Source organism: Pyxicephalus adspersus, chromosome 8 (assembly GCF_032062135.1).
Source record: "Pyxicephalus adspersus chromosome 8, UCB_Pads_2.0, whole genome shotgun sequence".
Lineage (NCBI taxonomy): Eukaryota > Metazoa > Chordata > Amphibia > Anura > Pyxicephalidae > Pyxicephalus > Pyxicephalus adspersus.
Window position 1 is genome coordinate 33997947 of NC_092865.1, and position 16956 is coordinate 34014902.

Below are 16956 nucleotides of genomic sequence, written 5' to 3' on the forward strand. Positions count from 1 at the left end.
GGACATTGAATTTTTAAATTACATGAAAGGTGTTTAAAATCCATAAAACCAGACCTATGACTGCCTAGCCAGAATATATCACTTTCCCACCACAACAGATCAGTTATCTACTTGGATTGCTATTTGCATAATTTCTTAGGTTTGAGTATTTAATAGAGTATACAGCTTGTTTTCCTACAAGAATTACTTTCGTGGAAATAGTCCTTTTACAGGAAACTGGATAGCAATAGGAAACATTGTGCTGAATATGTAATTGTATCCAGTTTAAGCTCTAAGTGTGGAACCCGTGTCGCTTGGCCCAACAATGAGTCTTACTTTGTTATAGGAGACTGTAGCTGTATAATATTTAGGAGCCTTGTGCTGCAATACATACCACATAAATGTGATTTCAACATGGGCTTTTTGGAGGGTTGTTTTTTAATTGGGGCATTTCTGAAAAGCCCCCCCTAATATTGATGAGTGAAAATAACCAGAGTGAACTGGGTTTGCACAGATCACACAGATCATAAAAACTAAAAATAAATAAAAAAAAAATGCTACCCACAAATATATTTGTATTTCAGTATTCCATCAAACATTTAGCATTCCAGGGTAACCTGGCCATGGAAACATTTTAGTCGGTTTCAGTTTAGTACCCTACTGAGTATCTGGTACTGAATAATAGGCCAATTTGCCACACTACTGAATAAGATTGTGTTTGGCAAAAAACGACAATATTGGCCTGGGATACAAAATTCTTGATGGAATGCTGAAAATAATTAATTTACCGGGCTCAAAATGGCACGTATGTGAATTGACCTTCCGACCTTAAACAAAATAATTGTTGAGGTTTCTACTAATATGATCACAAGCCATCTCTATAAGTTAGAATAATTGTACTTGGAAGGGAAGGATGATTCTTGCAATTAAGTCAGTGGCTAGCACCCATATTTTTACTTGCCGTTCCCCTTGTGTAGCTGGTATAGTGATTTCTGTTGGCCATGTCACAGGGTAGTAGCAGTGGCGAGTGTGCAAATCACATTATGGAAAATATTGTAAATGGTTGCAGGGGGTTGTTAGAGTTTGGAGCAGCAGCAATTGTGTTCAGAGACGTATATTAATCTTTTTTTTTTTTTTTCAACTTATTACTTGGCCATCATATCAATGGTTTTTTATGTATTATGTGACCTGTGAAAGGTTTCTGACTCATACTCTAATAAAAGGCTGTGGCCTCCAGCTGTTCTCCTTGCCGTTCACTGTCTATAAATATACCACGGTCACTTTCTCTCAGCTGCTGTTCCCTGTTGTTTACAGTGTGGTGTCCAAGAGAACCTTGGTTAATAAAAGGAGAATATGGCAGTCCCCTATTTCATTACTGCCTGTTTCCATGGAGAATTTAATATCTAAAGCTCCTGGGTCGCAGCTAAAATAAATCTGTGTCTGCTGAAGTTTGTTTTTCTCATTGCAGCTTTCGGACATTGTGCATTGTGGAAAGGACATGTCCCAGCTGGTTAGCTAGTGCATTAGTAAAAGAAAAAAACTCCCTTACAAGCATATTGTCTGAAAAGTGCAGTAGAGAAGTTTCCAGTATTAAACAGTCTTGGGGCGAACTACACTTTTTAATTGTAACTTGATTCTGTAATATCTAGGAAATAGTATTAAATGATTGGCAAATCTCAGAAATGCCAATGGGGATTAATAGACATGGGGGAGATGTATTGCAAGATTATTGCCTTCTGAAAAATGATTATAGTTCTTTTAATGGATCTAGATTTTTCAGCCAAAATCCTATAAAGAATTTTGTTTATATCATGTTTTTTTACATCCATTTATCAAAATCAAAAGAAAACTTTGAACCTCCTTAAAGTTAAAACATTATAAGCTCCTGATCCTAGTGGTTGTGCTGTTCCTCACCCCTATCCTGTTTTGTTTTTTATGTATGTTGGTAGGTGGGTATCTTGACACCCCATATGTCATTGATTATGGTTGCTCAGAGACGTAATTCTCTTCTTAAAAACTCAGGCTGTTTCTAGGTAACCTAGAAACACAGCCTTAATATGGATGGAAGTTGAAAGCCTAGTTATCCTTCAATATGCTAGTTAGGAGTCATAGTTATTGCTTTAGTCCGTGGCAGCTTTTCAGTCTGTCTGAGCTGTAAACGTTCTTGTAACCTTTTTTAAATTGAAAAGTCATCATCAATGTCTTGCAATGGCTCTTTCTAAGCAGTGTGGACAAGAGGAAAGGCCATCTGATTACATGTTGATGACACAAAACCGCTCCTCGAAGGTTGGAAGAGAGGAGGAGCTTAACTTGGCTTTTAACTTTTTCAAGAGTGGAAGTAGAAGCAAAGACTGGTGCAAGTGTTGACTTTGTTTTAAAAGACAACAGCTATGCCTTCATTTTTAGCTCAGACTATTTTACTTGCCTTTAATAGAGCCTTGACACATAACGGTCATAAATAGGGCAGAGTGTTATATCTATTTACTTCATATTTGCCAGCGATTTCTGTGAACATTGGAAAAGAGTAATTTGAAGCAGAACCACAGCCAGTTAGAGAAAAGAGTTAAAGAAAAGATGTCTAAAGCGCCTAACCTTCCATCCCATTTAGCATTTGGAAGCTGTATTGAAAAAATTTCTTGCACTCATAAATGCTACCTAATCTCTGGTTCTATACCAGCCTGAATCCCAATCTTCTGATTCTCAGGGCTTAAATGTGGGTGATATGGGTGAACCTCTTGCCCATTTACATACACAGCTCCCTGCACTGATTAAACTGCAAGCACGGTAATGTTGATGAAAGAGGCAATGGCAAGACTAATCAGAGACTTGCAAGCAGAGCATCTTCAATGGACCAGATCGGATCAGGCGACATATCAAATTGTATCTCTAGGCAACCTTTGTTAATTTTTTGATACAGTGGCAAATGGAATGGTTAAACCACCTGTTAAACTTTTTGATGTTGGTTTCCCCATTGAGAGATTCACTCCTCAATTTGTATGGAATAAAGTAAAGTGAATATGTAAGAGTTATTGACAAGAGGTGAAAGGGAAATGATCTATTGAGGAAACTAGTTTAGGGACAACTGGCCGTCCCTCACTTTTGGAGATTTCCTCTAACTGCTGTATCTAGAGGACAAAATAAAAAGTACATAGGCAGTCAGAAAAAAAAACTTACAGCGGTTTTAACCCTTCCCTTAAAAAAGGGATTGGTTGTAAATACACTTTAAAGTAAATATTACAGATTGCTTAGGAGCAGGGGGTGAGGTGGAGAGTGGAAATGGGCAATATTATTATTTATTTTTTCTTGGCCACACAGGCTTTTTTTAATGTTTTCTGTTATGTTTTATACTGTTTACCAGCAATACACAACTGTACAGTTTTTTTCTGCATCAAAAGTGATTGCATTGTATACCATCTGTGGTATTGTATATCATGTATACAAATCTGATTCCTATGCTTGTTTTTACAATATTTGAAACTGTTTCTGTAAATAGACAAGTAATATGAGATAATATTCTCAATACCTTATTTGCATCAAATCTAGGAAAGATGAAAAAAATAGTAGTATAGTATTATATTTGTTTTTAAGCTTCATTTTTCCCTGTGAAGTACATGTCCTCTACATGACCTTGTAAGCTTTGCTAGACGCTGTGAAGGATTTCAGCGGCATAGCAGACATACTTCACCTGGTGAGTGTCCCTGTCTGCAGTCTGCAAATTTATATAAGGGTTTTTTATACAGAAGAAAACTTATATGGGTTTTATCACATTCCTAATACCCCCTTACTTACCCTTATACTGCCCTGATTCCCAACTTTTTGCCCCTTGGTACTTAGCTTGGAAATGCCTCTGTTTTCAATGGCAACACCACTGTTTTCTTGTGTCTTTTGTCTGCCCGGTTCTTTCTCTTATTATCATGTGTTATCAGAGTTTAATGCCTTGGCTCACAACATTTTACCCCTTGGTGCATTGCCCAAGCATGCCTCTACTCACATGTTGATGTTTTAAAAGGTGCCCCTTGTAGTTTCATGTGAACTGGTGGACATTTAAAGTGGTACTAAAGTCCAAAAAATTAGCAGGAGGTAGAGTGAGGTTTTCAAACTCTCTTTTGTCTAAACTGCATGGCACAAGCTTCCTGAGAATAGAGTTGTGTGCCAGGGACAATGTTAGTTTTGCATGTAGGCATCAATATATATCCTCAGTGATGTCCAATGGCTGAAATCGAATACCATGGGACTTAGAAGAAGTGGTGGCAGCGATGATGAGGGACAAACTGGTAACAGGAACCTAGACCGGTTAGGAAGAAAGGTGTCCCATATTGTGCAGCATGGGATTTTTTTTTTTTTTTGTAATAAACATTTACAATTGATCATTTTGTTATTCGGGCTCTGGTTTGCAATTCTTCACAATGGTTGCTCTTTAAATGTAAACCCATGGTTATGTAAATTAATTTTTGTGTCTTATTTGCATCCTTTTAGTCAGGTAAATAAAAAATTGAAAGAGTTTTGTTTTCGGTTTGATATATGTAAAAAATTCCAGGTTGACCTGAGCTGAGAATTGGGCTTTCTGCCTCTGCTTACTGATATCACTCATGTTTTACTATAACATTATATGCATCTTAAATAAAAGAAAAATAAACATTTAATATATTAGAGCTTACAAATGCCTAAGTGTGGTAGCATAATTGTTTTATTTTTTAAATTAGGGAAATTTTATACAGTTACAGAATACTGATGCTGTGGGAAATGATGTGTTCTTGTAACTTCCCGTGGGCTCCAATAAAATCTCATTCAACGTTTTCATTATCTTCTGTAAACTACAAATCAACACCTTCTATGTCATAAAGATAAAGGAGATATTTAGGTACTAATCAAGAGAGCAGAGTAATGTAACAACATTGCTCCTCCTCCAGCCATACAGTGCTGCATATGCCAAAATGCTAACCTCCATGCCACCGTGCAGATGTAAAATGCCTGTTTAGAACTAATTATCAGTGTATTAAAATGTTACTGTTGTCAACATTCTACAGAGCCATGCCATGCGGGTAGTGCGGACTGTGGGACAAGCTTTTGAGGTGTGTCATAAGCTGAGTTTGCAACACACAGAACAGGCTGGCGATGGACGAGAGGATGTAGAGAGCGAGAAGAGCACTGATGACTCTGGTATTCCAGGTGAGAAAAAAAGATTACTAGGAATGCAACAGTGATTGGTTCCAAATGCTTTATTATGGCTATTTATCAGAGAGGCTGTTGTCAGGGTAGGCTTAAGGGTTGCAGAAACTGGGCCATTGCCCAGGGCCCCAACTGACAGAATGGCAGGGGGTGCAGGAAGGCCTTCTTTTGTTTAAAACAATTTCTGCCTGTCACCAAACCATTCATTACAGCAATCTTTTAATAAAATGATTATTGTACCTGCATTTAACATAATAAATGTATCCTATTGTAGGCTTCAAATGTAGCCCAGGCTGCATTTTGAGTGTAATGCAAGTAGCACCAGCAAATTATCTTCAGACATCTGGCTGCTTTATAAAAGGTTATGGGGAGAGGGGCAGCACTAAACAGTCATTAAGAAGGGGAAAGAGACTATAATGTGCATGAAGTGTAAGGTGCTTTGCTAGGGTGTTTGCTTTTTTTTTATATTGTACCTCTATAACAAAATTGAGGTCCATCAGTGATCTTCATACATATGTGGTAGTACTGCCCATGTGAGAAGGACTAATGGAAACAGATTGTACACTTCCATGATATTATTGGGGCTTAGGGCAAGCCTCTTTGGGCTACTGAACATTTGCCCTAACGCCTTTTCTCTTTTAATGGTGTGTAACTGTATTACTACTTGTACTGGGTTTATGTATATGGTTTTTTAATTCTGATCTGTGTCATCTTACGACCAAGATGATATTATAACTTCTACCTTTTTTCACTTTTTCATATTGCTTTATTTCCTGACTATTCTTTTGTACTTTGACCACCTGTATGTGGAACTATTTTACATTTAACAAATCATTTATTGTGACAACTGTTAGTATATGCCTTTGCTCTTTCTAATTAATGAACAGATTAGGGGGTTTGTTAAAGTAGACCTAAATTGTAACATCAGACCTATAATATATATCCTCGCCTTCTTGCACTGGAATGTCAGTCCCCTTGGTAGCGCTGTCAGCTGGAATTCATGAAAAATAAAACATTTCTTATATGTATGGAAGCGGCCATCCTCTCCTGACCACCTTCTCCACCCACATCTCTCCCTCACTGCTCAAACTCCCTACCCAGACTCTCTAACCAATCAGTCAGTGTGTTGTCTTCTGTGATTGGTTGCTGCAGATGTCATAGATACAGATCAGTTCCACCCCCACAAATCACAGATCAGGGACCCCATCCCACTGCCATATTGGATCCCTGCACAGTATCATCATCCTCATCTCTGGAGCCCCTTGTCACCCTAATTAACAATGTTACCCTTTTTTACTTTGTTGTCCTCATCTTCATTATTACCTTCTTCTGCATTTACACCCTAATCTATGTTGTCACCCTCATCCACAATGTCCCCCCAATCTGCGTTGTCACCCTCTTCCACAATGTTACCCAAATCTTCACTGTCACCCTTATCCAAAATGTTATCCTAATCTGTATTAACACCCCCATCTGTGAAGTGCATTGTAGAAGTCTCACCTTCAGTGATGGGTGATGGAACCACTGCCCAGTCCGACTTACTGCAGTCTTCTCCTGTGGATGTAGCATAGTGTGGTGATAGTTTTGTTCCCGTCCACATCAGAAAAGCAGTCATCAACATCTATTCATTCAGAATATTTCCAATATAATGTGTGTAAAAAATCTGCATTGGATGACAAGTGATTTTAACATCCAGTGAATTACAAGAGTGTTCTCTAATTTTTCCATTTGTATAAGGATCTATCACGTCTCGGCTGTGAATGTGTCTAACGTTCCTCTTGTATTATTTCCACTCTCTGCTTGCTTCCCAGTTACACAAATTGTTGCCAGTGTTGATCACAATGCTGATGAAACTGACATTGATGCTCTGGACAGTCCTTTGCCTGGAGGACAGGCCCCAAAATTCAGCCGTGGAGTGACTGATCTGGATGCTGTAAATCGAGAGAACGACCGCACTGATGAAAAGAAGGCACAGGTAGTTATTGTTTTTAATTTGTTTATGTTGTAACATACACATTTTTAGTTATGGTTTCCATACTTGGACCTTCATTGGGAGAATTCGTGTCTGTGGAGTGGTTTCTTTGCTGATATGAAGACAGTCAGGGTTCAGTTGCCTATTAAAATGCAGCATCATCTTTATACTTGTAGTCTGTAAGTGGAAAAGAAGGTTATAGGGTTATAGGAGGGAGCAACAACAATGATGTAGCATCAGCATCCTTCTGTAGGAAAATGTATGTCTGAGATTAAGAATGCTCCTGACAAACAGTAAAATTATTACTTTAACCTTCCAGTGACAACAGATATAGATGATATGCCGAGTAACCACACATTCCTTCAATAATAAAATGTTGGAGATACAATAATGTCTCATATTGATAGTCAGATGGCCCCAGTGTCTTCTTGCAGCCATTTCATCACTAGGTCACCTCTGCTGAGATGTGTAGCTTTGTAGAGCACTTGATGTCACAGTGCCACCTTCCCATATTGCTAGTGGTCAGTAGTAAGAGGCACACCTTCTAATTGTTTTATGTAAAACCTTTAGATATAGCCTCTGATCAGGATGTAGGTTTACACCTTCTTTCAGAGAAATGATAAAGGTATAATCCACACAGAACTGGCTGTTTTACCGTATAAACAACTTTGATATCCAATCCCATCCCCCTAAAGATCCCATACCCTTCTTGTCAGCGAGTCCTGTAAGTAGGTGCCAGTCTTCATTAAGGAAGTGCCACCAAAATAGGTGCAAAGGAAGTAGTATTTTATTTGCCCTATACCAAACTTCATCTTGGCAAGGACACCCTATCTACCATAAAAACTATTTTTCATGACATACAGCAGCATTTTGAAGCCTACAAGTTGGACTAAAGAAATGAAAATTAACATTTACTATTAAGGAAAATTAGTAAATTTACAGGATACTGGAAAATCAAAAGGGTTGTTTCCCCCCAAACCTCAGCCCCTTACTCTTAACCTATCTACTTTTATTAGAGCTTCTTTTAAATCACCTACATGTGGTTATGGGCAGACCAACTAGTCCTGATTGCATTAGCAGTAGAGAATGGAACATTTTATCATTTTAATGTTCTAGAAATAACTTTATAATTTTTGGGAGTGATAGACCTCCAAAAACAATTTGGTTTCAAGTTACATGAGTAATGGCTTGTTTTTCCTTTTGGTGACCATGTTGTACTCTATATTTTGTCTTTCCCATAGGATCAAATAATTATTGCCTCACCTAAGATGTTACTACCCTCTGGAAGTCAGCTACCCCCCGGGACTCCACTTTCTCTCCATCATCAAATACAGTTCCTTCAACAGCAACTGCAGCAGCAACAGCAGCAAACACAAGTGGCTGTGGCTCAGGTGAGATTCGAAAGTGGTATGATTGCTTATTATCTTCCAACATTTACACTGCATAAGCCTTACCTGTCTGTGCATGATTTTTCCAGGTACATTTACTGAAAGACCAATTGGCTGCTGAGGCTGCTGCCAGGTTAGAGTCTCAGGCCAGAGTTCACCAGCTGCTGCTTCAGAACAAGGATCTACTGCAGCACATCTCCCTGCTAGTAAAGCAGGTGCAAGAACTGGAGTTCAAACTGTCTGGAAAAAATACTAGTATGTATTCACTAAGATATTAGTAGAATGTAGGATTCATGTATATTCTCATTTAAAAAAGAAGTGTCATAGTGCTAAAAGAGAAATATTCACATTTACAGTATATTATAAACAATTTAATATGCTTACATACAATGTAGTTGTATTAAACTGGTTCTAATTGTTTTTTTTTTTTACTATCAAGAACCTAAACTGCACTCCTCCAAATGGATTGTTTTCCCAAACAGAATAATTGTGTGAAAGTTGTAGAAGTGAAAACTTTAGTTCAATAAATCTTTGGAGGTGACATTTGTGTTTTTGGGCCTGCACGCATGTAATAAAACCTAAAATGGCTAGACATCTAATGTTGTCAGGCAGGCATGAACTATGTCAAGGTGGTCTTTCTGTTGGTGTCCCCATGATAAATAAGAAGCCAGGCATTCAAACCTACTTTCAAATTGCCAAACCCAAATGAACAATTTAAGTTCAATAAATACATTTAAATGAATAAGTACATTTATGCATCTGACTATTTTTATATATTCCATTAAGATTCCAGTTGCAATGTAACTCATAGAGAGAGTGTAGAGGGCAAAGCACCCACAACCTGTATCTATCCGGATTCCTGAAATACTATAGTCATATTCTTTATGTTCCTGTATGGTGACCATCTTGTCAGTGGTAGATTGGTGACTTGCTCCTAACACTAGCAATAAAAAGCAGCAGTGCCTTAGATTTTACACTGCAGGTATATGGCTTTGAGGCAAAAGAACAGAGACATTCTTACGTATCAGGAAGTGTCCTGCTATTTTTAGGAGGATTTCCAAGGATCATTTTTAGGTACTGCTTAGGAACAATGATTTTATCTGTGTTCTCTAAAACGAAGAATATATTTTTTTTTAACTTGAGTTCTACGTGCATGGAATATATAGTAACTATGAACATTTATCTAAGCCTTTTTCAAATGTTTTTTTTTTTCTATTACAAAAAATGTTAAATGTTAAAATGATTATACAAATGTTTAATGGTCCTTTAGCATGATCAATAAGTTGTAGCAAGCTTTAACATAAAACATAAATAATGTAACTTCGCATTCTTACATTTGATAGTTATTGTTAGTAACTAAGTTGCAGATTTTCCACATTTTTGTTAAAGCATGTAGAATGATGGAATCAAGTTTTGTTACAGTTCTATATCTGTATGAATTAAGCACATCATGTTTTACTATTTATAATGTCCATTAGTTAATTTCCTTTTTGGTTCTGTCTTTTGCAGTGGGATCTCAGGACAGTCTCCTGGAAATTACTTTCCGTCCCAGTGCCCTGTCAGTGATTTGTGATGCAACAACACCTCAGCCTGATGACTTACCCCCACTGTCAGAACCTGATTCTTCATTTCAGCTGGGTAGCCCCATAGGTAGGACAGACTGCCTAGTGAAAGTGCAGTGTTATCGCTTTGTACCTGGCTAGGGGGAGGGTTCAGGTGAATTGCTGGGTAGTCTGGAGCTGTACAGATTCAGAGAGTCTGGCATAGCATCTGAATATGAATCCAACACAGATGAGAGTGAGGAAAGGGAGTCCTGGCAGGATGATGGTGGAAGGCTGGCACACGTATTACATAGAGACATGCTGGGAGACAGCCTGGACGATGAGATTGCTGTATGAACGAGGAAAGTTTTGTGTTATGTGTTTGTGATATTAAGGGAGTATGCACTGTTCCTTCTCTATAAGTTTATAGTACTGGGTATCTGGTACTGTTGTATGAAGCAGAGGGCAGTAACCTATAGAAACAAATCTGAAATCATCTACTATTGTTCTGGTTACTTTAAACCAGTGTATCAAACCTTTCTTTGGGTCATGTTTTCTGGACTTACAAGTACTTGGACGTTCATAATAAAAGTTGAAAAGAAGCCATGTAATCCCATTAAAAGATCTTGAAAAAACATTAACTGTAATCTCAGAGGACAGGTTTAAGAAACACAGAACTAAGCCAGTTAAAGGTTTTGTTAACTGCTATGGGTTACTGCTCCTAGCACATTGTCCCTTGCACTGATGTATTAAATGCTGATATCTGGGTTCCCGCAGGGACAGTTGGATTTGATTGTACAATACTGGTGATATAACACCTCAAACAAATGTGCAGTGTATGTTCTTTGCTACGTAACCATACTAGGGAAAATATAGTGAAAATGTACTAGGAGGCTTTACACCCAGCCCGCTTTTGTTGTACCTTTAAAGGTTTACACCCATGTGCATTTTTGCATTAAAACACAAGTTCTGTGAAAGGTTACCTTAAAAACTAATTTATTACCAGAATTGTAAAATATGCTGCCATTGGATGGGGATTTTATTATGGTACCACATTGTTAGCTCAGCCAATGTGTGCAAATAGCGCATTGAAAAGGGATGGCTCATTTTCTTAATATCATTACTTATTTTTAAAATTCTTTCCGGTACCTAATAGATGTACCTAAATATTGGACTATATGAGTAGCCCTGGTATAAGTCAGTTTGGTTTTACACACATAAATAGGTAATGGAATTTTTTTAAATGCTTTTCTAATTCTAAATGCTGATTCTAATTCAGTTTTGCAACCCTGATACTCCTTTCAAGCCAATGCCCAGACCTCTTTGCAAACTATACTTCAGTTAGGCATTACAACAAGGTCCAGGACCACTCCAGCTTGTATATAGACAGTTAGGGAGCTGCAGAAGGAGGTAACTGCTATTGTCTTAGTTATGATCATTACAGGGTTAAATTTGTTGTGTTCCTCAATTCCTTAGCACCTGACTCTCTCCTACTGTCCAAAGCTGTGAAATGTGAGTTGCCCCTTGGCATCCTTCAGTACAATACAGGACTCCTGGTCCTGCATTGTACAGGATGACATAAAAATTGTGACCCACCAAGACAACAGCTGTCAGAGGTTTGAGGGAATGGTCGCCTCTAAGGAGACAGCTTGCAGGGGAGAAAAATAAGGTAAATTTGTCTTTCATCCTGAAAACAAGAATTTAAAACTAACAGTGCAGAGAGGGACACAAGGCAAGTGTAATTTTTTAGCAGTATAGCCCTGAATAGTTTAGAATTGTACCATTTAAGACTGAGTCTTGCTGTGCAGAGGCTCCAGTAGGTTCATATCAAGACAGATTGAGGCAATAATGCAAGTTCTCTGTATAAAAGCTCTGAAGGATTTTTAATGAATTCATTATTAGGTTAAATTATGTTTTTATATGTGCATAGCATTTTGCTAAAGTGTGATAATTGGTCATAAAATGAAAAGTCATAAAAAATTTTTTCAAATAACCCACTTTACATTCACATAGCTACTTTATACCCAAAATTGTACATGCACAAAATATAAATGAGAAAGTTGCCTCCCCATTTTAACACCAACAAATGGGGATTCAGATGAGAGATGCAAAATTACAGAGACTGCTTTGTCCACGCCACTACATCATGAGCTATTGTTGGTAGACCTTGGTAGAATTATACTAGTGTCAGGGGTAAACCAAAGTAAAAGTATGCTTGTGTTAGAGGTAGACCTTGGTGGGTTTGTCTCTGGGTAGACCCATGCTAATTATATGCTATGTAGTTATATGCTTTTTTTATACTTGTGTTGGGGGTGATTGTGTGTAGGATGGGGGGGGGGGCTTAGTACAGTTAGACATTTCTAGAAATATGCTTTTTTGGGGGGTGAACTTTAATAAAACTAGGCTTTTGGTGGGGATAGACCTTGACAAAATTATGCTTACATTGGTGGTAGAATTTAGTGGCATTATGTTTTTGCTGGGTGTAGAGATTAGTTAAAGCATGCCTATGTTAGGCGGGTGAAGCTTTGAAAAATGTATACTTATGTTAAGGGATGGAGCTTAGTGTTATGTCTTTGTTGAAAGGTGAATTTATACCTCCTTCGCTTGGCCATGTGATTGACCTGTGATGTACTTTGGCCTAATACAGCAGAGACTTGGAAAGGCATGCCTTGCTTCTGTACCAACCCCATGGAGAAATCACACTCAAAGTATAATAAAGCACTATACACTTATCGCAACCTCTCCTACGTATACAGCAACCCAACTTGTGGCCTGGTTTACTTCTATCTAACTGACCTACACCTTTTCTACATATTGGGTAGTACACATAATATATCAGTATTTGCAGACAAAAATCATAAATGCATTTTGTTGCAGTCTGATCATTTGTTTCTCATGCAGTAACACAGATGTCATGATTTCAGCAACCTGGCCAAAACCCCAAATTGCACAAAGAGCAATGGCCATACCACTATAATAGGATACTGAGCAGGTGTAATCTGACTGTTTGCACTTTTTATAACACAAAGTTGATTTCCCTTTTATAACGTAACCTGCCAGAATAGATAACCCTGTATTATGTACCTTTACTTTAGCAGGATAGTTGTGGTGAACACATTTGCTGTGTGTAGAATGATGGAACTCCTATTAAACAATGAGACATTTGAGGACATTTATGGACAGGGTGTTTTTTCCTGTTCTGTGGTCTGTAAATATTGACCTTTGTGTGTAAATAGGACTGGAGTGGCATAATATATGTAGAAGTAATGTTAGCAGTGACAGATTAAAACAGATTTGTACAAAAAACACTTCTAAATTATTTCAACATTTACAAAACTAAGGTTTTGCTGCATTCATTTGCAAATTTATGTGAAGCCACACTGCCATGCCAAGGCGCCTCTGCAAAGTGTGATCATTAACACTAATCAAATGGAGCTTCCAACTTGGCAATAAAATTAGAGAAGGTATTCCTTTTAGGTTGTCCTGTTCTCTGTATAAAGTCTATGTACATAGACCATAGACTAAGCAATCAGTCTGACAATTGCACCCTGGTTGATGTCATGTCTTTAAATCAGGAAGTTCCTTTAAGCTTGGTAAAGGTAGAGAAATCTGATACCTGTTTGTGCCAAATACAGATTTATCAAAGGCTGTCCTTAAAATTCAGGGCCCCTTTCACACGTGCAACAAAAACATGTGCCTCCTTTACACCTGCAAGGGAAAACTGTGCAGTTAACGGCTCACGGGCACCTAGCAGACTTCAGTAGCGCCAAACTCTACAGCGACTCCATTTGCTTACAAAAGTTTACCTTGCATTTGCAGTGGCATTTGCAGCAACTGGAAAACCAAAAGCTACATGTTGATTCCAGGCACTCCGCTGCAAATAGATAAGGAAAATTAAAAAAAAGTTAGATGTGAAAAAGAACAGTTTAAAGCTGAACTCCAGGCAAACAGCTGGATACGCAGATGAAACACATATACAGTATATACAATCTGTTTTACTTACCAAATGATTTGTATTTTTGTCAAGTCGCAAGGTTTACACAGCCTGCCCCACACCACAGTGCTGCCTGGCATGGCACAAGACAAGGAGCAGAGTGATGAACGTATCAGCTAGGTGGAGGAAATGCCTACTAAAGCTATAACTGAAAAGGGAGACCCCCAACTTATATATTTTTATGTCTGTTCCTTGTCCATGTCTTCTGGCATGTATTATATGATTCACTAAAGGTGCTAAGTAATACCATTCTATGTTAGATAACTTCTCCCCCACTTTGTATATTTTTGCTTCTTTACTTCTCTTATTATCACTTAGATCACCTCTTGTGGCCTTTAGTCATTGTCTGATAATGCTGAGCTTGGTAAGTTCTGGACTGTCACTGACAGAGGATATGGAATCTGTTTTCTGGTAATAGGAGGATCCCTTTCTGAGCAGTGGTGTGAGTGTGCAGATCCGGTCACCATCTTGGAAGTTGTGGTGAGCTGTTATGGGGTTTAAAAAATAGTTGACGGTCTCTTCATTGTCATTGCATTCTTCTCAGGCAAAAGTTTGCTTCTCCTTTGTATGCCCATGTGAAAGTTATTATTATCTATAGGCAAGACAAGTCCTGACTTTTTTGTAAATACTAATAAATGCATAAACACCTTTAAATGTACAAATGTATATACTACTGTGATTGTGCTTACCTGTTTACATATTCCATGTTAGGGCAGACATTCATATAAGTTTATTTATACATAGAGTATTTATAGCTATTTATATTTTATACTTTTTTTTTTTTTTTTTAGATATCACTGGTATGTACACAAGTCTAAACCATCTTGTGACTGTACTGCTAATTTAAAGCTGTTCTGGGTTTATAAATTGGCCTACAGTCTGCAACAAATTGATACTTTTCTTCTCCTATTAAGACATTGCTTACTTTTTATTGAGGTGTACTAATAAAGCAGAAAATCTGACATTCACTCAAACATTCCCTGGTGGAGAATCTTCCAGGTCTATATGTTTTAATGGCAGTAATTGATTCTCCAACAGAGAATGTTGAGAAATAGACCCCATTGTGTCATAGCAAGAGGTTACTAATACATTTCCTATGTTCGTGTTGTGTGCAGACATAGGCTGGGTACACACGTGCAATAATTGTTGTGAAGGATCCTTTCCAATGACATAAGACAGATCGATGCATGAACGAGAGTGGAGGTGGGAGACCTTTAGAGCAGCACCCCACTGCGCTCTTCCCTTCACTTTCATTATGATTGATCATGGATCTGCCAGGAGGGATCCATGAACTACGAGCACTGCACACACGTCAGGTTCTTATCCGATATCAGCCCTGAGGCAAATATCGAACGAGAATCATCTGACGTGTGTATGTAGCCATAGTGCCAGGATCTCTGATATGTGAATTAGGCATTGAGTTTGTAGGACAGCATAAAATCAGATAGAATCATCCTGCAAGCTGGTGTTCTGATCCAAATACAGATGCTTTTTGCAGTTATAAGTTATAATCTCACATCAATGGCACACCCACACGAGCAAAAGATTTTCAGTACCTAATGGCCAAACCAGCCAAGGTGTGTCCAAATCTAAATGGCCAGTTTTGGGGCAGCAGTATAAACAATGAAGTTGTTGTATCTTTGGTTGTACATAGGTGTAGTGTTCTCTGTGTCTTTATTCACATCATTAATTATAAACTCTGGGCACCAATGGGTTTTCCTGATGACATTTCAGCACTGGCACAGTTCCTGAACATTATCGGGATGAGTTCCCTGAGTAGTGTTTATGCTTTCCCCCTTTATGTAGGCACTTTCCAACATCACCAGCAAGAGACGCTAACTGCTATGAATGTTTACTTGCTAAATGATGAACAATCAGAATTTATGTGCATAGAGTTGTTTCTGTTTTTTGCTGACCAGTTTAGTTTGTCGCTTTTTTTTTTTTTTTTATTCTGTTATATTTATGCATATTTTGATACTTCCTTTTCATAGCCCCAGCAGCATTTAATGGAGCCACTGTTTAAAGTTACTAAAGCAACTTTGTGTGCGTGCATATCTTTCTCATTCATTGTGTCCAATATGTTGTCCTGTTAGTGTAATTCTAAGGATTTTATGGGAAACCTTGAAAGTTGCAGAATTTAACATACTTAGTAACAAGGCAAAAATCAGTGGTGTGATCTGTATGTAATCACCATCAGATCTTCAGTTGATTAGGATAAACTGATCAGTGAAGTTTTGTTTCATTTTGTTTGCATTAAATACTTTAAATAAGTGGAAGTCACACAAATAATGGTCTCTTTCCATCAGTGGTGCTCTGCTTCCCTCTGGTGGTGAAGAAACAATTTTAATGTTTGTGCTTGTAATTCTTTTAACTCTGAAATTTTCCTTGTCTGTATTAAGTGCACTTACCTTTTCTGTGTTCTATGATAATAAATCTTATATTTCTAACATTCTCCTCTGTCTCTTTAATTATTTCCTATCTTTTTTACTTACTTTACTCTTTCTGTTCTTTCAATATATTTAACGAGCAGTCAGTTTAAATATAAGATGCAGTAATTTTATCTTAATTTTTTTATTGCATAATTGCAAATAACCTCTAACATTCTGCCGAGTACAATCACATGGCTTTACCTGTATCTTGCGCAGCATTTACCTAAACATCTTTTTGCCTTCCAGTGGAGTTGGAAAAATAAAATCCTGTTTGTGTCTGCTTGGGTCTGTCCAGGGGTTATTATACAAATATCTCAGACTAGGAAGTAATGAAATTACGCTGTGTAATTTTAACAGATAATGACGTGCACCAAGGGTTATTCTGAAACCAACGGAGGGTGTTTTTGAGTGGCGTTTACATTTACGTTTATGTAGAGGGAAAAAAAGCAATGTGATGGATGGCAAAATCAGCAATTAAACCTGA

The 16956-nt window shown here is 37.8% G+C and overlaps 1 protein-coding gene across 1 annotated transcript in view; it reads left to right on the forward strand.

The window, feature by feature from the left end:
• Positions 1–12355, forward strand: part of NOS1AP (nitric oxide synthase 1 adaptor protein) — a gene marked incomplete in the record, with an annotated part of 52483 nt that extends 40128 nt beyond the window's left edge. Inside the window, 5 exon segments of the mRNA XM_072419969.1 lie at positions 5007–5148; positions 6960–7123; positions 8362–8511; positions 8598–8763; positions 10018–12355. Of these exon segments, the coding sequence (XP_072276070.1) occupies positions 5007–5148; positions 6960–7123; positions 8362–8511; positions 8598–8763; positions 10018–10211 (816 nt within the window).
• Positions 12356–16956: the final 4601 nt, after the last annotated feature.